This window comes from Diplotaxodon limnothrissa, linkage group LG11 (assembly GCF_057381915.1).
Source record: "Diplotaxodon limnothrissa isolate DT_005_m linkage group LG11, D_limnothrissa_male_GT1.1, whole genome shotgun sequence".
NCBI classification, from domain to species: Eukaryota; Metazoa; Chordata; class Actinopteri; order Cichliformes; family Cichlidae; genus Diplotaxodon; species Diplotaxodon limnothrissa.
Window position 1 is genome coordinate 28,357,460 of NC_140606.1, and position 23,430 is coordinate 28,380,889.

Consider the following 23,430-nt stretch of genomic DNA (forward strand, 5'->3'; position numbering starts at 1 on the left):
GCAGTGATGCACAGCTTGATGCTTGTCTCCTGGTACTCTGACTGCTATTTTTCTCTCCCTTGTTCCTTTTTTCCACCTCTTTCCTCAACATTTTGTTCCAATGAGATCTTTTATTTATGAGTTCAAGGAAATGTGGGCTTTATTTTTCAGAATTCCTTATTTGATCAACTCTGCTATGTAATTGTAGCTATATAATTGCCATCGGTTAACCCCCTACTGTGTTCACTTTTTAAATGTGCACAAGCACATATGTATCTCTTAATAATCTGTGTGTTATTAGTTTGGTATCTCACCATGTTGTGTTACTGTGCATAGCGTGGGGGGGGAAATACTGTGAAAACCAGCTCAATTTTAGTTATGCTTTATCCGCCACTTAGTTTTTTAAGGGCTTAACTTGTGTTTTCTTTAATCCTTTAAGTAAACTTTTATTTTTTTGAATCGTTGATAGTCTAGGAGTATCGGGAATGGTGGTTGCGTTTTGTGCTGAATGGATGGAAATAGCTTTGTCCCAAATCTCCATAGTTGTGGCCTTGTAGCAGTAGAACTCATGAATCTCATTGCTCCCCTATTCAGCTGGAAATGGAGTTCTTGTGCACGGTGCGCTTCTCAAAACACTGTAGCAGATGCTGCGCGTTTATGATCGCAGAATTAATCTGTGCGTTCCCCTAAAATACACCCGGTGACAAATGCCTAGTCATAAAAGCCGCAAAATCACTCACTCGCTGCGTTTGTTTATTGCATTTATCGATGTGATGGATTTGCCTGCAGAATGGAAATTTGGTGAGGGCCTTGTTGTTCTTCATCAAAGGTTCATAATTAACACCTAAACAAGTGAGTTTTTGTAGTATTTGTCGCAGCGCGTGTCGCTTTGCTGTTAAGAAACAAAGAACACTCACCCACAGTCACACATACCATGCCTCCTGTGTGTTAATCTTGTAATTTTGGGTCATTCTGGTTCATTACTTAAAGTAGCGACCAGTCATCTTTAATCCCAAATTAATCAGTTAATCCCAGTCCAATGCCAGGCTGTTATTAGCACCACGTTAGCCTGGCGTCTGCACCGCTTCTCTTGACCCTCACCATTTCCTTCCTTTCTGCTCCTAAATCCTCACCACCACCACCACCACCACCACCCCTCCTCTTATTGTGTCTGAACCTTTCATCAGTGTTGTGGAACACAACTGGCCCCTCTAAGAAATTCAGAGGCATCCGGCTTCAAGGCAGACTTTTAAATCAAGCTAAGTGTCAAGAGTATAAATTTTTATTTCACACTCTCGAGCTCATGTACTTGAGCTAAAAATGCTGTATATGCTCAGTTTAATAAAACATATTCAACAGTCTTATCCAAACCCTAGCCGAAACCCCATGCAGACTTGGCAATAATGTAGTATTTTTGTTCTCGGCTCTTTTGATTGTATCGGGCTCTGTAAGTGTCCTACCCCTGGTGGGAATATGTGTTCATGAGTGTGAGGGGCAGGGTGGGGCAGGGTGGGTGGCTGTGCGTGACTAGAACAGGACAAAGCTGGCTGCCTTGAGGGGAAATAAAGGGGACCCTCCATACCCCCGACACACAGAGCGATATGAATCTTAACCGTTGTGACGGAAAAAGATGGAGAGGGAGAGAGAAGCGTGGATCGGCTGTGATGGTGGGAAGGGAGAGGGAAGGGGGCAGTTTAGACTCCTGGGATTCCAAAGCAGTGACCGTGAAAGTGCTTAGATAAACAGAGAGGGAGGGAGGGCAAAGTGGGTAAAACGAGGATGGAAGAAGCATTCGGAGGAAGAGGAATGGTGAAGAAGGTGTAGACACACTGACTGGTGAAGGAAATGAGACCTGCTTAAGATGGGGTGAAAGACAGAAGATGAGAGTGAAACCAAGAATAGAAGTTTCTAAATAAGTTCACCGGGAGACAGAGACTGAAAGGGACCAGCTCACTCTATTTACTCCTTAACTCGTATGCCTCTCCAATCCTTCTCTCTCCATCGTCCCCCTTCCTCTCCTTCCCTCTGTTTAAATTATTCAAGCCTGTTGGTTGTATTAGAGCAGGTTTCCTTGACATGTCTTAACTGTGTATGTATGTGTGTGTGTGCATGTGTGTGAGTGACAGACAGAAAGACAGCTCTAGGCCTCCAACTGGCCATTCCTAAGGTAACAACCACCAAATAATCAGACACTGGGAAAGTGAGAAGGAATGCACACCTGGGATAAATGGACTAGGCTGCCTATCCAGCATTGACCTTCTCATCATGGCGAGGGAGGGGAAAAAACAGAGTACACAAATGGGAAAGAGTGTCTACAGCATCAGAACTGTGACCTACTTAGTAAATGATGGATTCTTAAAGCCAAGTCTGATTTATTGGCTGAGTGTATGTGCTTTATGAGTGCCCTTTTCACTATATTGAGTGCATCTGAGCAAATGTGTGTCTATGGGGTGTCGCTTGCATGTCCTCCTTAACCCACTTACACAGGTGGGCTGAAAGACCCGGGGCTCATGTAAGTGTAGTTAAGTATAGTTAAATAATAGATGAGAGTGTAGAGGGTATACTACAAAGACTGAATGGAAGAGAAGAAGTCAGTAAAAAAAATTACAAAATATTGGTTTAACAATGTTCGTTTATGCAACATGAGAAATGGCACCAACAGCAGACATCATCACAAAAAAAAACACATTCACTCCAAATACTGCTACAAAAATGGGTCACATTTGATTGAATGCCAATTTAGAGCATTTGAGTTTCATAAAAGTGGCACAGAAACAGAACCTTTCTATAAAATTTCAAAGCAGCCTTCACCTTCAGAGTTGTCAAATCCTCGTTTTATCATTCAAAGGACAGACAGAAACTCAGAATGTATGACAGCCTATGGATGCGGACAGTGACGATCCAACTATGGAGTCATTCTGACTATTGTTTCCATTTTAAACACATGTGTATAAAGCAGACTAACAGATACTTTTTCTTGTTTTTTTTTTAACTGTTAAGAAGCTTGCCAATGTGCCCTTTTACAATGCACCGTACAGTCTATTGGCATGGCAACACTGGCAACTCTGTATAACAAACCTTTTTATAGTCCATTTACTCAACTTTAGCATGACGGTTTCTGAATATAGATGGATCTGTCTGCTCTGGAACTGTGCAAATCCAAAGGGCCCAGCCAGCAATACATAAATATTAGACACATGATGTTGACACAGCAGATGAGCCCAGCTGCCACTTTGTAGCAATACGCTTTGATAGATATTATAAATAGTTTGAATCATTGGTCTTGGTGTCCACCCATCATAGTTGTCATTGTTCCCCACCTCTCGTCATATGTCATTCCTGTCAGCGTCTTGGCGGTGAGGTACTGTAGCTAGTTTATGTGTCTGAGCCTGGCACCTGTACAAATCAGCCCTGTATTTATTCTGCAGCTCCATTTAGACTGCAGAAACATGGAGAGCACTCATTACTCTGAGGTTTAGGCTGTCCGACCGAGAGATGCAGGAAAAGGACGGCTAGAACGACGGATGGATGGGTGGGGCGTTGGCTTGGAACCAGTCCCAGCTCCAGATTGGTGGTTGTCCTAGCAACGGCACGACTGACCTTATTTACCCCCCTTTGTACACCCCCTTTTCGTCCATGCACTCTGCTCTCGTCCCGTGCACATTTTTTTTTTTTTTTTTTAGCCGTGCGCGCGCACACTTTCACCATTACTCTTCTCTTCACGAGAGCTCAAACTCTTCGCCTTCTGCCTCTTTTCTCCCTTACACTAATCTTAAAAGTGTGGCCGCTACCGCTCAGGGAAGGTGAGAGAGTGGAGCCAGACTTTTAGCTGCTGCAGCGCTGGTGGGTATAGTGAGGCAACATTTCGCCATACACTGTTTCTGGCCAATTGGTGAAAATGAAAAAGAAAAAGGACCCATAGACTGCCAGACTGCACTCTTGGCCATTTATGCTGTAGACCGTAATTTCATACCTCAAAGGAAAAAAATCACTGGAAAGCTTATTTTTGGATCAGACTGGACCACACATGGCGAGTTGTGCCCGTGTATGAGAGAGGTCTGTCACAGAAGGGGATGATGGTTTCTGCAGACATCCTGCCATATCAAAATGGCTCCGATGAATTGGTTTCCATACTGATGGGTCCTCTGGGCCTGAATTGGGCAATTTTCTTCAGCTCTGCTGGCCATAGCTATGCATCCTGTTGTGCTGCTGAGTCTCATAGAACAGACACATATACACAAACTGAAGAGAACCTTTGCCGTAACAGGCAGAAAATAGACTCTGTCTTTACCTAAGGCTGAGAGTCCTTTAGGCCTGAAGCAGCAAGGCTGTGTGTTTGTGTATCTGTGTATTTTATCAGTGTCTGGGAATTGATAGCGAATGTGGTTCCATGAGGCAACCTGCTGATTCACACAGTTTGAATGAGAAGTGAAGAGGTATGAATACCCTGTGCCTTCTGGTCATTTAATAGAGCCTGGAGGGCAGGAAAGGTGCAACCAATCACTTCATCTAGTTTACTCACATATGCACACCCACAGCCATCATTATAAGCGCTTACATACTCATATTAAAGCACAATGCAGTGTATTTGAACATGTGGACACACATATCCTTTTGAGGACGGAGGTTTTTTGCCTGGGTGATGACACAGGAATTTCCTGGGAAATGTTGAGCAGTGGTGGAAAGCCACCTAGATCCTAATGCATATTAATGCAAAAGTGCTCAGAACTTGCATATGAAGATAAAACAGACAGAGACAGGAGGGGGAAAATGTAGCAGGAAAGTTCGCGCAGCACTCACATTTGGAGATTGGGAGTTTGTAGAAAAGCAAAAGGTCTGGTGGAGAGGAGAGCAACACTTCCTGCTGACCTTGAACAAAGCAGAGACACACAAATGCATACACACTTGTGTAGAGGCATACCAGACAGGAAAGGGTAGATAAGCACGGCAGCTTATTTCCCTTAAGTCTCTCTTTCCTCTCTGTGAGGAGTGGTTGATCAGTGTTTGGCCACAGTTTGATGACACTGAGAATCTAAAGAGGTGGGGTTTGCAGAGTGTTGAGGATGTGGGGTGGTAGGAGGGTTGTTTAAGGATTTCTGAGCCAGCTGGGCAGGCGGGGTCGTGGGGGGGGGGCCCAGATGGTCAGAGGTGGGGGGTGACATCCTTGTTTGTGTGCGTTGAGGGGAGTAAGCACCAGGTTAGACACAACATTGGTGTTTGGGCTCTGGACACAGTAAGGCTTTGTGTGAGCATGGAGGGGGGCACGGCTTTGGGAACGGGGGGTGGAGGGGCCCTCATTCTGTTTTCTTTTACGTTTATGTAAAGAGTAATCGACTGGGAGAAAGGGACATGGTGAACAGCAAGGTTAGAACCAAATTCTAACAAAAAGTATTGAGTATCAAAGTACTGCTCAATCTGCTTGAGTTTCTTCAAGAAGTTTCACCTCTCAGGCTTCTTCAGTTGTTACTGACTGGGAAGGACTCCCAGGCATCCTCCAAACCAGTTAGATAGAACTGAAGAAGTTCATTTTAGATATAACCTACCATGACCCAGCTGACTGAGAATCTCCACAATTTCCTTTTGAAAATAGGATAGCCTGTAGAGTAGGAGTTAACTGAAGCTTTGCAGACCTCAAGGAAAGACTCTTCAGTTATCTGGCTCATTCCCTTTTCTCTACTGTACTGTCTTTGGGCTCTCTTTGTCATGAAATCTCCCATACTTTCCATCAGTTGAGCTGCATTGCAGCTCGTCCTATAAAAGTCTTCCCAAAACAGACATATTAACTTGAAAAATGTATTGGTATTAGTTGTGCTCACTTTCAGTCATCTTTCATGTCTTCTGTAATCAAATCTGTCTCTAGTAGCAGTTAATTGTGATTCAGTGCCTGGTTGTTATCATTTGGTACCAAAACATATTGAAAAAAATCAGTTTGTAGAATGACATTTAGCAGCAATAACTTGAAGCAATAATTTTGGGCATGACTTTATCAGTCTCTCACATCATTGAGAAGGAATTTTGGTGTTTAGTTCTTCGAGGTTTTTGGGCATTTGTTCATACACAGATCTCTTAATGTCCCATCAAAGATTTTCAGTCAGGTTGAAGTCTTTAACTGGCTTTAATTAGGCCATTGCAGCACTTTTCTTTTCTTCTTCAGTCATTTTATTGTAGATTTGTTGCTGTGCTTCGGATTATCATCCTGTTACATGACCCAATTTCAGCCAAGATTTGGCTGTCAGACAGATGTGCTCACATTTGACTCTGGAACACTTCGGTATACATGATCATGAGTTCATGATTGACTCAAGAACAGCGAAGTGCCCTGGCCCTGTGCCTCAAAACAAGTCGAAATCACCCCTCCACCACCATGCTTCATAGTTGGTATGAGGTTGATGGTATGATGTGTTTGGGTTTCTGAGAGTTTTGGCTGAACATCTCTGCTTTGGTGTTGTCTCTCCAAAGCCTTCACATAAAGACCTAAGCTGTGTTGCCATGTGACATGTAGCTCTTTGCTTTTTGGGTTTTTCCTACAGTTTCTGTGGGCATTGCATGGGCTGACCTTGGGCTGATGGGACAACCACTCCTGACTAATGCTCAGTAAATCAGGATTAGCAGCACCTGGCTGCTACTTACTTTAATTCCGGTGGGGGCAAAATACAGGACTACATGCAGCAATGCAAAAATCATTTTTACATGACTGTATGTCTTTGTGAAGCCGATAGAAATTAGAAGTAGACTGTATGTAAAAGATGCATTTTCAAATTCCCGTTTTAACCCTTTAAAGTCTAAAACAATTGCCGGGAAACGTTATAAAAATGGAGTGCTTAGTGAACGTGTTGATGGAAAAAAAAAAACTAAAAAAATATATATATTTTTTTTTTTTTGCAAAATAAAAATATACATAAATTTAAAAAAAAATCCATAAGTAGCCACACCCTAAATATTAGCTCAATTCATTGTTTTTGTTTGTTAGTTTGTTTTGTTTTTGACTGTTTTTGGTGACTTTGGTGGTTTAAGAAACACTGGAATTATTTTTCAGACTCAGAGGTTCAGTCCATCTTTTACATACAGTCTGTGGGTTGATTACATATTGGGTAGAGCTAATTGCAGAGCTGCTGTGGCTGGTGGGGCATTGGTAATATTTTTCCGTATTTCAGGTTTATGGGTGAGCATCTGACCACATGCTGTATGGCATGGCCATAAAGCAGCGGCTCGGGTTTGAGTCCGACCAATCCTTTGCCGCGTGTCTTCCCCTCTCTCTTTCCCCGCTTTCCAGTCCACCTCCACTGCCACTATCCAATTAAGGCAAAAGCCCAAACAAATTTCAGTATATTTCAGCCTCTGCATCCTGCTAAGCAAGCTTGTCAGATAGCTCATTCGCTAATGAGTAAGTTTGCCTGAGAAACTTTGTATCATCGACTCCAGTATCAAAACTGACTGCAAATTCTGTACTTAATGGAACAGTTTATGCTACAGCAGAGTACAGTTGCATTAAATTTTATGGTGCAATAAAGCCAATATGACTCCATGGGTTTCCATTCCCTTCAAGGTTATGAGTCGCAAGACAGTTTGTAGCTGGTCAAGAGTACAGTGTTTGTGTTAATGTTCATTAACAGTAACAATAATTAAAAACTATGACAGTCATTATGGTTGTATGTGAATATTGAAGTTGCGTTATTCATTTTGAGTAATGACTCACCTTGCACCCACTCATCTTTCATCATCAAGGTGATTTCCCACCCATCGTGCAATGCACAAAGAAAAGAAAAAGGAACAACACTTTAAAAGCGTATCTTTCTTGAAAGCACCAAAGATCTGTGTTACTACAGTATCCAACATGAAGACTGAAACTGTGTCACGCTATGCCTAGCCAAGGTAGGGTGACCATGGCGTGCTGTGCCTAGTCAGCGTAGTGCCCAGAGTTAACAGTCATCCTGCTGTGATTGGCCAAAGAAGGAGTGAAGCTAGACCAAGCCTTCTGGCCTCCTATTGTCACCTGAAGGAACCAATAAGCTTTTACTAAGGGCTTTGTTTATTTAACCTACTGTACTCTGACTGTATATATACATTTCCTGCATTCATTCGGCATGCACAGTACAGTGTAAGTATGTTATTAGCATTTTCATTATAGCAGAATATTTGTATCCCCGGTGTTTATGTGAAGTACTTTCGTTAAGTGCTCTAGTATATTCGAGATGCATAGCATGCAGCTGCTGTGCGTGATCAAGTATCCTTTCTGTATTCCTGAAGCTGTGTTGCAAGATTGTTGCTCCTTTAATTATTCTCTCATATTAAAGGATCAAAGGTCTCTGCCACAGTGAACTCCCTGCATTTCATTATTATCGCACACGCACACTTTTGCCTTTGTCTGCACACATTTACATGGACACATCCGCAGCATGTCAGCTATGTTCGGTCTTTCAATTCCGCATTTGATTTCCTGTGATTATAAAGGGATAAATGTTGGTCTTTTCAAGTTCTTCACTGAAGAACCCAGCATGTTATTTTTGATTCTGCTCCTCTGTGAGATTTTTCTTTATCAACCACAAGCTTGCACCAGTCCTGAGAAGGGTGTCATTGATAGCCCTGTGGCATGAGGGACAGAGCATGTTTTATTCTCCTGAAGTACTTTCATGTCCTGGTGCTTGTGAACATGTGTTTGTGTGTATTCCCGCCAACGTGTGCCAAAATGCAGTGAGTGTGTGTTCTGTGCCTTTTCCCTCTCCCTCTGGACCCAGCCAATCCTCTTTGTTGCTTCCATAGGTTTCTCCCACCGATAGGCTGCTTCAGCGCTCTGTTCTATGACACCCACAGCTCCACAGTGCTCCCATGATGCCCCTGTGCTGTCACCACTCTGCTGCATGGCAGCTGGCAGGAGGGGAGGATGCTGAGTGTAATTAGGGCGTACCCAAGCCTACTAGGACCAGAGAGGGGGGGTGGAAGAGGCAAGAAAGAGGGCTGACAGTTTGACATCAGTACAGCACACCAACTCTGTAATTGCTGGCATACATATGGTGCAACCCAAGGTTGCAAGGTTGTGTGGGGTAGCGAGTGGGGTAATATGGGATAGAGAGAAGTCAAAAATAGGAGGGAGAATGCAGGCTGAAGAAATAGATGGAGGATGGGTTCACGTCATCCAGAGCGGAGAACAACAAGGGAGGAGATGGAGTAGAAGCAGGGAGTAAGGAAAAATGCGTAGTGGGCTTTTGGGTGGGGAAAACAGGACCTAAGGAATGCAGAAGAAGCTGGAGCTGAATGACATGCATAGCAGGGGGTGCAGCATGTTGACACAGCACACGTCTATTATTACATGCACATACACGCACACACCTGCACACACACTTCCACAGCTGGCGCACCTAAGCAAACATTTCTCTGCCCCAGAGGGGCTTTAAAAATCACCACGGGTAGTATGAAGAGTAAATGTAGTGTTGTGCTTGTGTGTATGTGCTTTTTTTGCGTTAGCGTTCTCTTAATTAGAAATTCAAGTGCTTTTCTATGGCTGTAATTAGAGCGCACAGGTAATAGAGCTGTCGCACATAACTGCGCACACAAACACACGTGCACAGAGGGGATATTGATCAGGGGAGAGTGTGTGTGCGCGTGTGTGTCCTGAGCGAGGGATCCTGATCGATGGTGTCCTGTCCTGTGGATAGATTGCCAATTCTGCACGGTCGCTATTGAGCAGGAAGCAGCTTTGGTGAGATTTGCCTCCAGGGTCTCACCTGCATCCCCAAGACACACACACACACACACACACACACACACACACACACACACACACACACAGTCACACATGCCTTTCTGCTTTTGTGGTCTCACACAGAAATACACACCTGCTGCACACGTGCTCAGCTTCAGAGTTAACACAACGCTCATTTCTATTCTACTTTTTGAGCTTTGGCCTCCTTCTCGCCGACACTCTTGTCATTTCTCCTCTCATTGCTCCATCCATCTTTGATACTCTCTGCAGATTTGTTGGACCGTCTCAGTCTCTTGCTTCCTGTCATTTCTATCCGTTTCATTTTGGCTTGCATCACTTCTGTCTCATTCTCCTCCTTCTCCACACTGATTTCTTCCTCTTATTTATTCTTTTGGTCTACTCTCTGTCCGCCTACTTAACTTCAGAGTACTCTGCCGTGCACCACCACCGCCATCCCCTCCCCATTCCACGCTCCTTTTCCCTCCCATGTTCCCCTTGACTGACTCCCAGCACTCCTTCCTCTCTCCTCCGCTCTGTCACCCCTCTATAAAGACTCCCACTGACGGACCTGAACCTTCTGCCCAAGCCACATTCTGCCCCTCATTCTTTGCTCCTGCACTCCATGCGAAGAGGAGACCAATTAAAGTCCGTCTCCTCTCTTCTTCCACTCCGTTGTTCTTCTCTCTGTGTGTCTGCACTCAGGCTCTCTGGGGTCACTAATTAAAACACTTTACTTTTCTCTTTACTCCACTTTTTGCACCTGTATGTCCAACTTCTTCCTTTGGCTTCTTTTTAAACATATTTTTGTTCCAGCTTTTCTTCATCCTGTCTCCAAAACTTTCTTTTCACCAACCTCCTTCTGTCTGCCTGTGGGACTCGTCTCATGTCTCTTCATCACTCACAGGCCTTTCCTCCATTTGTCACACGTTTCCCTTCCTATTTCTTGTCTCCCTCTTTGTTCTTTCATGAAGTCTTATGATATCTTTATGTTAAGTTAACCTCTCTTGCTTTGTCTTACATCTTCTTCCCTTCTGACTTTATTCTCATTCTTTCATTCACATATTAGCTTGTACATGGGAAACTCTTTATACTGCGGGCTGACAGGAAGTCAGAATCCTCGCTCTGAAAGATCGCACATTATGCAGCTGCTCTGTCCTAATGATGCTGTCTTGTCCAGAGTTGTTGTTATGCCAAACTCCAGTCAGCCTTGACTGACATGGTTGTACATGCACATGCACATCCGCTTACGTTTGTACACACATCTATCTGTCTATCTGTGCTGTGCAGTGGGAGAGTGGAAAGGAGAGGGAGTCGAGTTTATTTTACGCTGAACTCCCCTCAGTGGTCTTAATTAGCATGTGAGGAATTTTTGCTCTCTCTAGCTGACACTCAGCATCGTCACTGGTCCAGAAGTGTAGCTGTAGCATTTGAATCCCACCAAATTCTTGTATTAAAAAAGATCAAAATGTTGTTTTATTGCCTGTCACAAGTGTTGGATGTGCATTTGGAAAATTGTGGAATTCCTGTCCTTTCTCTCGCTCTTTCTCTACGTGTCTGCAGTCTATCACTGCCTCCCCCCTCCTTCAGTCATGTATCAGTCTCTAATTGCTACATGCAGTATTAATGCCGTTGTCGTTCTTCCTTCCAGGTTAACAGCAGGTGATCTGTCTGTCCAGCTGAATTTCAACGATTACCTGGACATCCACTGCCCCCACTACCCCAACGAGGAGGCCGTGGGTCACGGGCAGCCGGAGACCCTTGCCCTCTACCTGGTGGGAGAAGAGTCGTTCCAAGGCTGTGTAGAGACCAGGGGGGCCATCAAGAGGTGGGAGTGTAACACCCCTTTTGCTCCATATGGACCAGTGCGCTTCTCAGAAAAGATCCAAAGGTTCACGCCCTTCTCACTGGGGTTTGAGTTTCTGCCAGGGAGACACTACTACTACAGCTGTGAGTAGATGATGTGTATGTTTTTGTGTGTTGGGAGAGGGTAAACCGATTTAGAGAGTCAAACATATCACAGCTTGAGCTCAGTGTTATATGAAATTTTCTGACATGCCTGATGTTTGATGATCAGTCATGTGACAGATATAACAAATAGATACACCGTTAGTTATTTAGCAGCCATACAAAAAATTCCTAACTTAATTGTCTGATTTTTAGAGATATCAAAAGTCAAACATGTCTTAATATGCAACAATTTTGAAGCTTATATGCAGACAAATCGGTCTGCAAGTTGTTGTTGTTATTTGTTGCTTTGATTCTTGTCAGTTTCCAGAAATATGAATAAATGGATACAAATTTTTCCATTATATCAGTGCCCTGAGATTTTTTGTCCAGCCAACAAACACCATCTGATTTTTAGTTTAGCATAAGAAGAATGTTGCTTTGAATCTGAAGTATTTAATATTAAATAAATGTTAAGTATTAATATGAGTTAAGCATCTAAAATCATTAGTATTAATCATTATTTTGTTTCTATCTAACTCCTAATGGCACATTTCGGGGCATTTCAGCACTACAGTTGGCATTTCAGAAGCATCGATATGGTATTGATATTAATTCCCAGCCTTTGTCACGTGATTATTTAAATAAGATCAATAGTATACGTTTTTGCTGCGCATAATCTGTCATCATTTTTATGATCGTGTTTAAGTGAAACAATGAATATTCGCTCCAGCTCCTTACACCCTAATAAAACAGCCCCAAAAGAAAAAGAAATCTAAATATTTAATGTTTCAGTTCATCAGTCTGTGCAAAGACACCTGTGCAGGAGATGATGTGGCGGCCAGAAAGCCTTATTTAAAGGATAAAAAGGTTTCACTGTTGCTTAAGCCAACGTGTTTTTTATGAGTGTCGGCAAACTGCAGCTTTCTGAATGCCATTAATGTTATCCATAAATTCATGCTGAATGACATTAATATGATGTTTTCATAAACCTGTAGGCTGTTGTACAATTTAAGTGATGGTTTCTCCGTGACATCCTCCTGCAATCCTCTCCCCTCACTCATTTATTTCAAACCACTGGAGGGAAAAAAAGGGAGGGAAAGATACAGAAGATGGCTTAGTGGCTGTAAAATCAGTTGCCTTTTTTTTTGCTTGCTTTTTTACAACTTCTGGTGTAAGTCCAAGAGGAGGGAGGGCATGAAACGAAAGCAGAAAATGAAAGAGTCAAGCAAATGCATAGTACGGAAGGGTGACAACAAAGAGACAAAAAAGTGTAGGTGGAAGAAATCGAGATCAATACACGGTGACAGCGAGGGAGGAAAAAAAGGCAGGCAGAGAAGCAGACGGAGGTAGAGAAGCGTGGAAGAGTGACACGGGGAGAAAAAGAGCAAAAGATGGACACAGTCTCACAGTACGGGAAGGGTGGGGGGAGAAAGGGATGGGAGGATGGATGAGTGGAACCCAAATGGGAGAGAGAAAAGTGGGGAACAACAAAAGTGATGGATGGAAATGAAGGAAAAGAAAGAATCTTTACATAAATTACTGCTGCGGTCTGAGGGACAATGGACCATTGTGAGGGTATGAGACACGCTCACGCACACTAACACACACACACAAACGTATGTATGTACGCACATGCACACTGGGCTATTGTGGTAGTTCATGCCAGTTCACAGAAAAGCAACAATAGGTCTTACCCCCTGGTTTGGGTCACATCGGGCTTTGGGCGATTGTGTGTGTTTTGTCCACATCAAAGATAAGGCGTAAAGTTGGTCCAAATGTCTGGCTCTGGGGTGTGTGCACTGAATGGGCCCGCAGCACCGGAGACTGCATAATGGCATTAGCCCGGGAGAACAGTACAATGGTATTAGAAACACTAATGGCATTAGTTGGCTGAGTCTGAGCCGGGCCCAGCTCATCTCTCCCACAGACTATGACAGTGACAACCCACTGCCTCCTGGTCTCTGCCCTACTGCTCACCCTGCTGACCAAGACCCATTGGGTCTCCATATCTAGATCCCCAAAAACAGGAAACACCTTTACATCCTCTGATAGTCAGCTCTTCCCAACAGTGGCCAGAGTAATGGTGACAAAGAGAGCTTAGAACAACAGATCTCACTGCTTTGACAACAATCACAAGAAATTTGAAAAATGCGGCAGATAAAGGAAAGCCGAGGAAACGAACAAAGGACTTGACATTTGGAGAGTCACCAGTAAATTATTACAAATAGGAAAACGCAGAAACAGTTAACAAAAGCTTTGAGTTGAAACATTATGAACTGATGGACATAATTCAGAGCCCAGTGTCATAAAATTGCAATGCATTTTTTTTCACCATTTAACAAAAAGACTGGAGCGTGTCACTTTTTCCACTATACAGGGCCCTCAAAAACCACAATGGAATCAAAACAGCGTTGCTAATAACAAGCACACTCATTCCTTTTACAGTTTTTACTGCTCTTTACTGGTGGCTCCCTTAATTCTTCGTGGCACATTTTCAACGAAGTGCTAGGAACGTTTTGGTTCATATTGACGTGATAGCGTCACACATGCTGCAGAGTTCTTGTCTCTGTGATGTGAATCTATCGTTCCACCACATCCGATGTTGCATTCAGATCTAGTGACCGTGGAGTTCATTTAAGTACACCAAACAGATTTTCATGTTCAAGAAACCAGGTTAAGATGATTTGTGCCTTATCCTGCTGTAGTCATAAAGGGATAGACATGGCCAGCAACAATGCTCAGGTAAGCTGTGGTGTTTTAAACAATGTTTGTAGTAAGGTGTCCAAAGTGTGCAAAGAAAATATCCCTCACCATTACACCACCGCTAGCTTGAACTGTTAATACAAGCAGGATGCTTTTATTTTTACACCACATTCTGACTCTAACATCTGAATGTTGCTGCAGAAAGTCCAGGCAACATTTTTCCAAGCTTCTGTTGTCCAGTTTTGGTGAACCCGAGTGAACTCACTTTCCTATTCTTAGCTGACAGGGCTGGCGCCCGCTGTGGTCTTCAGCTGTTGTAGCGCAGGTGCTTTAAGATTTTACATGGTTGTGCATTGCATAGCTTTCTTGTAACAAGTGAGTTAAGTTACTATTGACCTCTGACATCGCCTAGAGAACTGTTGCTCACTGGATGTTTTCAGTTTTTCTCTGTAAAAGTTAGAGATGGTTGTGTAGGAAAATCCAAGTAAAGCATCAGTTCCTGAAATACTCACACCAACCGGTCTAGCACCAACAACAACCATCCCATATGGAAAAGAAAAAGTAAAAACTTATAAAAGACTTGCATAAGATGTGGCCTACTTCATATAGTGAATCATATCAGGCTTACATGATTTACTCATAAAAGTGGCCACTTTCTCATTACTTTCATATATTGTCTTAGTAAGTATCCAAAACTTACAAGTTTCATTTATATAATTTTTCAAGGGATCTTATATCTGTTTTCACTCTTGTATGCTTTTCATACAAGTTTCACACAAAACAGATACAAACTTTATAAGATTTATATATATCGTTTCCATATGGGATGCTACGTTCAAAGTCACTTTAATCGCCTTCCACGTTCTGGGGGTCAGTAGAAGCAGGTTGTCTCAAGCATGTCTACGTGCTTAAATGTGTTGCACTGCTGTCATTTGATCAACACAAATAGCTGATTAGATATTTGCATTAACAACGAGTTGACCTTCTGTGCCTAACAAAGTGGCCAGTGGGTGTAGATGGTTGTCACTCCATTTATTCCTATGAAAGTTGCTAAAGTAGAAATTCCCACCAGCTTTCTGACTTTGTGAAATTCGTTTTATCTGGGAAAAAATGTACCAGTGTGTGACGAGTAGATGCTGCAATTTATTCATTCAGTTTGACCGTTTACATGTCTGAATGTAGATCTAGAGGGTCTGTTAATAAACTCTGGATCCTGCCAGCTAAAAGTAGAACTTTAGAAAACACATTTGATGAAAAAACTGAATTAACATTTTGTGTTGAATAATGATCATAGTGAATTGTTTTGAGACTGGGCTATGGAGTAATTAACAAACTAGATGATCTTTTTTAACCATTAACTTAACATTAAGTTGCTCAGTTCATTTGAACCTGTGTTGTGGCAGTGTAGCTATATTTAATCTCCCGATGTGCTAACATTGGTTAGTAGAAACGTTTTAATCTATTGTCATTTCTGAGTGCCCCTTAAGTAATAATGTTTTTGGGAAAGTGCCTTTTGTCTTAGACTTACAAGTGCATGTAAGACAGATTTTTTTAACCGACTTAGCTTTAAAGCATATTTGGGTAAACAGAGCTCTGGTTCTTTGGCGTAGCAGTGGTAGCACACCAGCTGCTATGACACGTTGAAGTGGCTACTCTGTGAAAAAGGCCCATTATGCTAGCACAATGGAGCATCATATTTTGTAAACCTTGTTTCATTTTCAGTATTATTTGTTTTTCTATGAACACAATAAAAAAAAAAAGCTTTGAAAAGCTGGATAACTTGACATGTTTTAGAGAGGTGAAAGATGGGCGAACGAAGAGCGTGTTACATTTCTGTTAAAACCGCAAGGTTTGAACAAATTTTGGATTACTGCGCTTTCAAATTGCCCTTCTAGTTCCTGTTTGTGATGGAGCTGCTTCAGTCGTCATAAGCATAACCCAGTTCTGCAGCTCCACTGTCACTCTGTGCTGTACCACAGACTTCTCGGAGGACTTGCTGCGTCTTATCAGTCGAAAGTGTCGGTACAAAGTGAGACAAACTGTTGGTAATCGTACACTCGACTTGTGTGTTGGGCCTTGAATTTGTTGCGTTTTTATTCAAAGATAAAAAGCTTTTAACTGCAGTTTCCAGACACATTTGTTTTGCAAAAGCAGCGTTAGAGTGGCAGGTAATACCGCTGATGTTTGCCTGTGTTCCCATGTGAGCCATAATCTGAGTGGATCGAAAGTGTTGCGTTCTGTAATGGTTGCACTCTCGATTGTGTCGCATTGTTTTTTATTTAGTTGTGTAGATGAGTGTGATGAGTACACACAGGGAGTGTTTTTTGGGGGGAGATGTCATGAGTTATTGATATGGTTAAAACAGAAAACCTAAATAAATAACCTTGCTGTTCCTTAAGCTTATAATATGAATTCACCAGCAGGAGCACAGGACTTCTCAAAGAGTACATTTCTGTTTTGGAAGAGTTTCATTCAGCAAGTGTTAATTACATTTTTTTTAATATTGGCTAACCGATTGTTGGATTTATTAAGTGTGAAGCTTATTTACATTTTTTCTTTTCCTTGTTCTTTCCAGCTCTACCCACAGATGAAGGCCCTCCTCTGCCATGTATGAAGTTGCGCGTCACAGTGTGCTGTGCGCCCAGTGAGTACACTCCTCTTTTCATCTGTTGTTTCTTTCATGCTCACCCCCGCCCCACTTTGTACACCAAGACACTCTTTTCTCTGCCTCTCACATCTCTGCTACATGGGCTGTATAGCATCATGTTTAGACTTCTGCTTATCCCCTCTAAAGTACCTTCTGCTTTCTTCTCTTTTCTCTTTTTTAAAAATTTGTGCCGTAATCATTGAAACCTAACGCATCTGTATGCTTCAAAATATTTATCTTTACCATATAAATGAGACAACATCTTCTAAAACACATTTTACCCCTCCCCTACTCTCTCCCTCGCTCTCTTTTTTTAAAACTACCTTCCTCATTCTCTCTCAATCACTCTGTCCCCATCTGAAATTCCCAGAGTTGATCTAATCCAGAGCCCGCCTGGAGTAATGTTAGTCTTCCAGTCCAGTGAGCTGCCCATTCCGGTTGGGAATGTTGCCCAGTCACAGTGGGAATCCCTGTATAGTTGTCAGTGTGTGCGTGGGAGCCTTTCTATGTGTACTACCAAATGCGCTTTTTTTTTGTTTTTGTGGGTTTCTGCATCTATGGGCCTTTGCGTGCATTCTTCTGGAGTTCAATTTGTACAAGTGTAAGTGTGTGTGTGTGTATACGCCCACATGCGTGTCTCAGACGCCCGTCCCAGTTCCCATCCCAGTGTTATCTGCAGGGGGTTTGTTGCGCTAACACGCACTTGTACTAAAGAAACTGGTGTCGTGGTTGTCTAATCAATCAGCACTGACTAAATTCATCAGTTTGGGAAAAAAAGAGAAGACAATTAAAGTGGAATAAAAGGAGCTCCGGCCGTCTCCGAATGGTTCTCACCGTCCTGGTGATACGGGGAGTAATTTGCTGCGTTATTACCAGAATGAAGGCTGATGACTTTTTTTATATGCTAATTATCCTGCTGTCATTAATTAGAAATACCACAGATAGTTGTTCAGTGAGAAAATGCTAATGCAGTCTTGACCTTCTGACAGCTTTTCCCTGATCAGCCCGTCTGAGCCAAAAATAATCAAAATATTTGCAATCACCTGGATCGTGCATGCAGGGAGACATGAGTTTGACTTTACTGTAAGAATCTATTTACTTCATAGCAGAAAGACTTCCCCTTCAAAGATACACATATGTCAATGTACTGTTCCTTGTCTCATTTTTTCCCCTCTTAGCCTCTCATCCTATTTCTTAACCAAAACTAATCCCGACTAAATTTCAGGATCTCCGTCTCCTTGTCTTTGACTCCCCCCACTACTCCAACCTCCTGCTCTTTCTTTCTTCAGTCTTCTGTCATTCCTGAAGTGGCACTAATCCCCCCCTTCTCTCTGTCTCTTCAGCTCTCTCCTCCCTTCCTCATTTTTTATGATCTTTCGCTACTGGAGCAAAACTAATCTAGGCACCATCCATGGCAGTGTCTTACACGTCCTCCACCCGACTCTCCCACCCCACCCCCCCAGACCCCGCCCCACTCCACCTCCCCTATCTTTCCCGTGTTCTCTCTATCTCTTTGTTGTATCTCCATATCTACAGTTATTCACCGACTCCCCGTCTTCCCGTTTCTCTTCTTCGCTCCATCTCTGTCGCGCACACGCTGTGCGGCGAGTGCGTTGGGATGAGCATGCATGAGGCCGGCGAGATGGGAGCAAATTAGATGGATGAGAGAGGAGATGAAGGAGAGTTGTAGGATTTCTCTTTCTCTCTTTGGCTGTCCATTAGTGGCGGTTTACCACAGCTGTTGTTGTGTTGTTCCCTGTGGTAACACCTCGCATACTCCCTAGTTCCTTCCTGCTCAGGTTCCCTTTTATCTGACAGGTAGCATGGCAGCAGGGCACACAGTGCCTTTATACTCGCTGAGTGTGTGTGTGTGTGTGTGTGGCCGCTGGTGATGGCAGCTCCTGTCCTTCAGCTACATCTCTTATCTAAACTTCAAAACACGCACCTCCCTCCCTCCTCCTCCTCTTTTTACAGAAAGAAGCCCATATAATTAAAAGTTCAATACGGGGATGCCCCTGTTATGGGTGTTTGAATTTATTATAGGAGTGCACACACACACACAAAATGACCCACTGCCTCACAACACGACTGAAGGACAGAGTGGTGACAGTGAGCGAGTCCATCAGGTACGCTGTCATTGCTCCAAGGTCAGCTACCACTCTCCGGTCCCTCGATCTCCTCTCCAGTGTGTGAATGTGTGTTTATCGCCTTAATTTAACCGAAGAACACAACAAAGTAGGCAGGGCAGACTCGTTGACACGGGAGGCTCCTAATGATGTTGTGCACACATGGCTCTCCGCGACGTTGTTTCCCTAACTTGTTTTTTGTCGTGTTGTAAAGCGTGTTTCGGCTCTTTAGGCTTCGGTTCTGAATTTTAGCACAGCGATGTGTGTGATGATGTGATGTTTAATTGAGCAAAACTGTCAGGAATCACACAAGAGAAAGGACTTTGCTGAAAGCCTGTGTTGCATCAGAAAACAGGGCTTTGAATCGGCATCAGCAGACTGCTGTCGTGTGAAATCTGTGGCGCCCTGCAGCCCTCAATTGCATCTTTCATTGGCTCGCTTTGACTCTTACTCTACGCTCACCTTTTTTTTTTTTTTTTTTTGTTGTTGTTACGCTGCAACTTTTTCCCTAAAACTCATCCTGTTGTGTTTATCTCTCTTGTTCTTCTTGTCACTCTGTCTCGCTGCCTTTCTGTTTTTCAGCCGTCCTACTGTGAGAAACCATTACAGACCAACTCTCCTCTCTCTCTAATTGATTCCCTTTCTCTCTCTGTCTCTCTTCCCTTTTTTTCTGCCGTTCTCCTGCTGTGAGCAGTCCGTTACATTCATTTCAGTTTACAGAGCTTCACCATTTTCCCCACTTTCTTTCTCCCTTTTTTCCATCCATTTTTTTTTTCTAATTTCTTACTCCAGTGCCCTCCTTAACCCCCTCCCCTCCCGCCCAAATACCTTTGTACCCTCTGAACTCATTATACTCAGGGACAAGACTCGAACAGCGACGTGCACAAACCGCTCGCCCAGCCGAGCTCGCTCGGATCCCGAACTTCGGACTCAAAATGGACTTTCCCCGTCTTCATCGATTTGCGCGTTTCGTTATTCGTTCGCGATTTTATTTTTGTTTTTCAGTTAAGCGATTAAAAATCAGATTTGGTTAACGTTACCTCCTGCTCGTGTAAAATGGCGGCATGAGAGGAGAGGTGGGATGGTGGAACATTGTCTGTCTCTGCAGTGGGGCGTTATGCTGACTGAAGAACACACACACACACACACACATTTCCACCGCCATACACACACATTCACTTAACCATGGTTGTGCATGTACAGTTACACATGCGGCTTGTTTCTGACTGCAGTGCAGAGAGGGCACTCTTCTTGCAGTCACGCCACCATGGGCACCATTTTGTCGCGGGGGGCTCGCCATGACCATAATTGTGATGTTGACACAAACGAATGTCCGAACATTCGGCTTCTGCGCAAATGATGTGATTAAAGTCGGATCAAAACACACATATCAAACACACCCGGGCAAACACAAGGCATTTATGAGCAAATTTTATTTTCCACCTGCGCATTATGTGCGAGTTACACGTAACGCTAACTGTTAGTGTACCGTTGAGAAGTTTTACTCTTAAAATACAGGTTTTATTTTTTTAAAAACTAACATGAATAAGCTTTCCCATCCAAATGTCCACCTATATAAAGATATTAATATATTTTCATTGTACAATTTCAAGTTGAGAAGCAATTTTGTGGTCCTTGAAATGCGTTTAAATATTTTTATTGTACATATTTTAAATAAACAATTTTGAGAACATTTTCATGGAGCGCAGAAAGGCCGTTTAGATAGGAACTCTCTGCTACTTTTGTCTGTTTGCTTTTGGGGGGGGGGGGTTCCCGCTGTTTCTCACACACTTACACACACATACTCACACAAGCTCTGCACAAGGCCCAGACCTCTAATCCTTTGTTAACCCTTAGATGGTCACTGTTCGCACAGAAATAATGTAGTGACTTGTGTCAGCACAACAGTCACACAGGAAGAAACTGTGGGATATAGTGTTAGTTATCCTGGCATCATCGATACACATTCTGCGTGTGTGTGTGTGTGTGTGTGTGTGTGTGTGTGTGTGTGTGTGTGTGTGTGTGTGTGTGTGTGTGTGTGTGTGTGTGTGTGTGTGTGTGTGTGGTGCAGGTATTATTAATGTTGTGGGGTCTGAAATCTGCAGTCACGTTATGGGGACGCGTCTTCCTTATGGGTGCACACAAGCAGTTAAGTTACGGTTACATCTCCAGGAAATAAATGCAGTTTGTGTCTTGTGAGCGTTCAGGGTTGCAGTTCTCCGAGGTTGGTTCAAGGCCATAGATTCATTTAATAACACCTGCAATTGTGCAAGCTCATCCTCGTTCCCTGACCCTCCGTACGCTCTCACTGGTATTATATGGCGCTTCTCTATCAGGAGGGATTTTTAACCGTTTTCAGCCCCACTACCTGTATTTTTTTTGTCCTTTCTTTAAGCCCTCCCTGTTCCTGCATCATAGCATCCTCCATTCTTCCCTCCATTATTTCCTTTTAGTCCCCCTCCTGCTGAGAAAGTGACGCCCAGACACAAACAGCCTCTTATCCCGTCTCTTTCTCTCCCTCCCTTTTCTCTCTGTCTGACCTTGTTTCAATCTTTCCAACCTTCTTTTTTTTTTTTTTTGTGCCGTACTTTCTCACTCGAGTCTCCACTGCTCTCCCTTTCATCTTCTGTCCACTTCTTGGTTTCGCTCTGTCATTTTGAATTTTCTTTTATTTTTCCCTCCCTCTTTTTCATTTCCTGTATCCCCTCTGTATAATTTTGATCATTCTTACTCTTTCTAATTTACATAACACTATCTTTTCCTGTTGCCATGCTTCTCAAGCTCTTTTTTTATCCGACCTTTAGAAGAATTTGCATAGGGGACATATTTAGGGTTGCACAGCCAGTCAGTACTCATTTTTCATGGCGTTAGTCTTTGAGTAATGGTAAATACCTTCCCCTGGTCATTTGTCTGTTTCTTGCTCCTCTTGTTCCACAAAGCAGCAGCTTTATTGAGAAAGTTAAGCATGGAAAAAATGACTAATCAGCAACTTGTTTCTTTGCCTCAACTTTATCTAAATCTTTTCTCTCCCACCCCCACCCCCCATCCCACTTGCTTATTCCAGCATCAGAAGGTTCAAAACAAAAACAAGGTGAGATGCAACGTCTTAAACTGGAGTTACTTACAATCTTTCCGCCATATGTGCATGCTTACACGATTAACAGACAGGTCGCACCTCTGTGTCTTCTCTCATTTACTGCAATGTTCAAACACGCTTTAAACGTAAGATAAACAAGTCAAAAGAAGTGGAACAAAAGCGATTGCTGAATTAATGGACATTGATGTGTCGCTTTACCAGCCTCCACTGGCCTGGGAAGTTTCCACAAAGAGATTTTAACCAATTCGACCACAAGGGCATTAGTGATTTGTGGCGCTGATGTTAGTTGACAAGATGTAAAACACAATCAGTGCTCCAGTTTGACCTAAAAGTGTTTAATGGGGTTGAGGTCAGGGCTTTGTTTAAGCCAGTCAGTTCATCTAGTGCTACTCAGAAAACCCAGAGGCTTTGCAAAACTGTTGCTATTAATTTGAAGACGAGTTGGTATCTGAATTAACATCATATCCTGTCACTGTTTAGATCTCTCTTGAAAAGCAAGGACAAGCCCAAATCTTAGAAAACAGATTTGAGCAAATTTGTGTATATGTCGTGTATGAGTTGAAGATTTTTCATACATCTCTGTTTCAGAAACCGTACCTCTAAGTAGTGGATCCTCACTCAGGACAGCGTCACCGCCGCTCCTCCTCATCGTGCTCCTGTTGACTACCTGAACTGTCCGTCCTCATCGCTGACCTCCCACCAGTTCTCCGTGGGAATGTGGCGTACAAGTACGCCTCTGCACTACTTGTGAATTACACAATGCCATATTTGCTAAGCTATTGCAAAATGACACTTATTGCCTCGTGGCTGTTTACGTGTGAAAATCTGGAAAGAATCGGACATCTTCTCCAAAACGGGGCCACGGTGAGACAGGAACTGACATTATGAATCACAATGATTCATTTCTGATTATTTTGTTTTCCTACCTGTTGTGTAAGTAATACCACTTAATATCAATTCTACAGCTAAGCCTGACTGTAAGACTCATATCCCAGTCTGATTTCAGAGGAATAATGAGTCAGTCTGGACCCGTACCAAGTTTTTCTTTGTTTCTTGTTTTGTTTCTCATTTTCAACCTGGTGAAAAGTGGCCAAATAAACACATACTACTGTACTTAGCGGCTCAGGTTAGAGGTCACTAGTTAGCTGGTGACTTCTTTACTTTGTTCTGACATGCTGTACTTTGCTATGCGCAAATACCTGAATGATCCTTCATTGCCTCGTTTCTGACG

The 23,430-nt window shown here is 43.0% G+C and overlaps 1 protein-coding gene across 1 annotated transcript in view; it reads left to right on the plus strand.

Moving 5' to 3' along the window:
• The window catches only part of efna4 (ephrin A4), a 31,574-nt gene extending 8,704 nt beyond the window's left edge, over positions 1-22,870 (plus strand). Inside the window, exons 2-5 of the mRNA XM_085365630.1 lie at positions 11,328-11,626; positions 16,905-16,973; positions 22,167-22,193; positions 22,788-22,870. Of these exons, the coding sequence (XP_085221756.1) occupies positions 11,328-11,626; positions 16,905-16,973; positions 22,167-22,193; positions 22,788-22,870 (478 nt within the window). The remainder of the gene's footprint in view (positions 1-11,327; positions 11,627-16,904; positions 16,974-22,166; positions 22,194-22,787) is intronic.
• Positions 22,871-23,430: the final 560 nt, after the last annotated feature.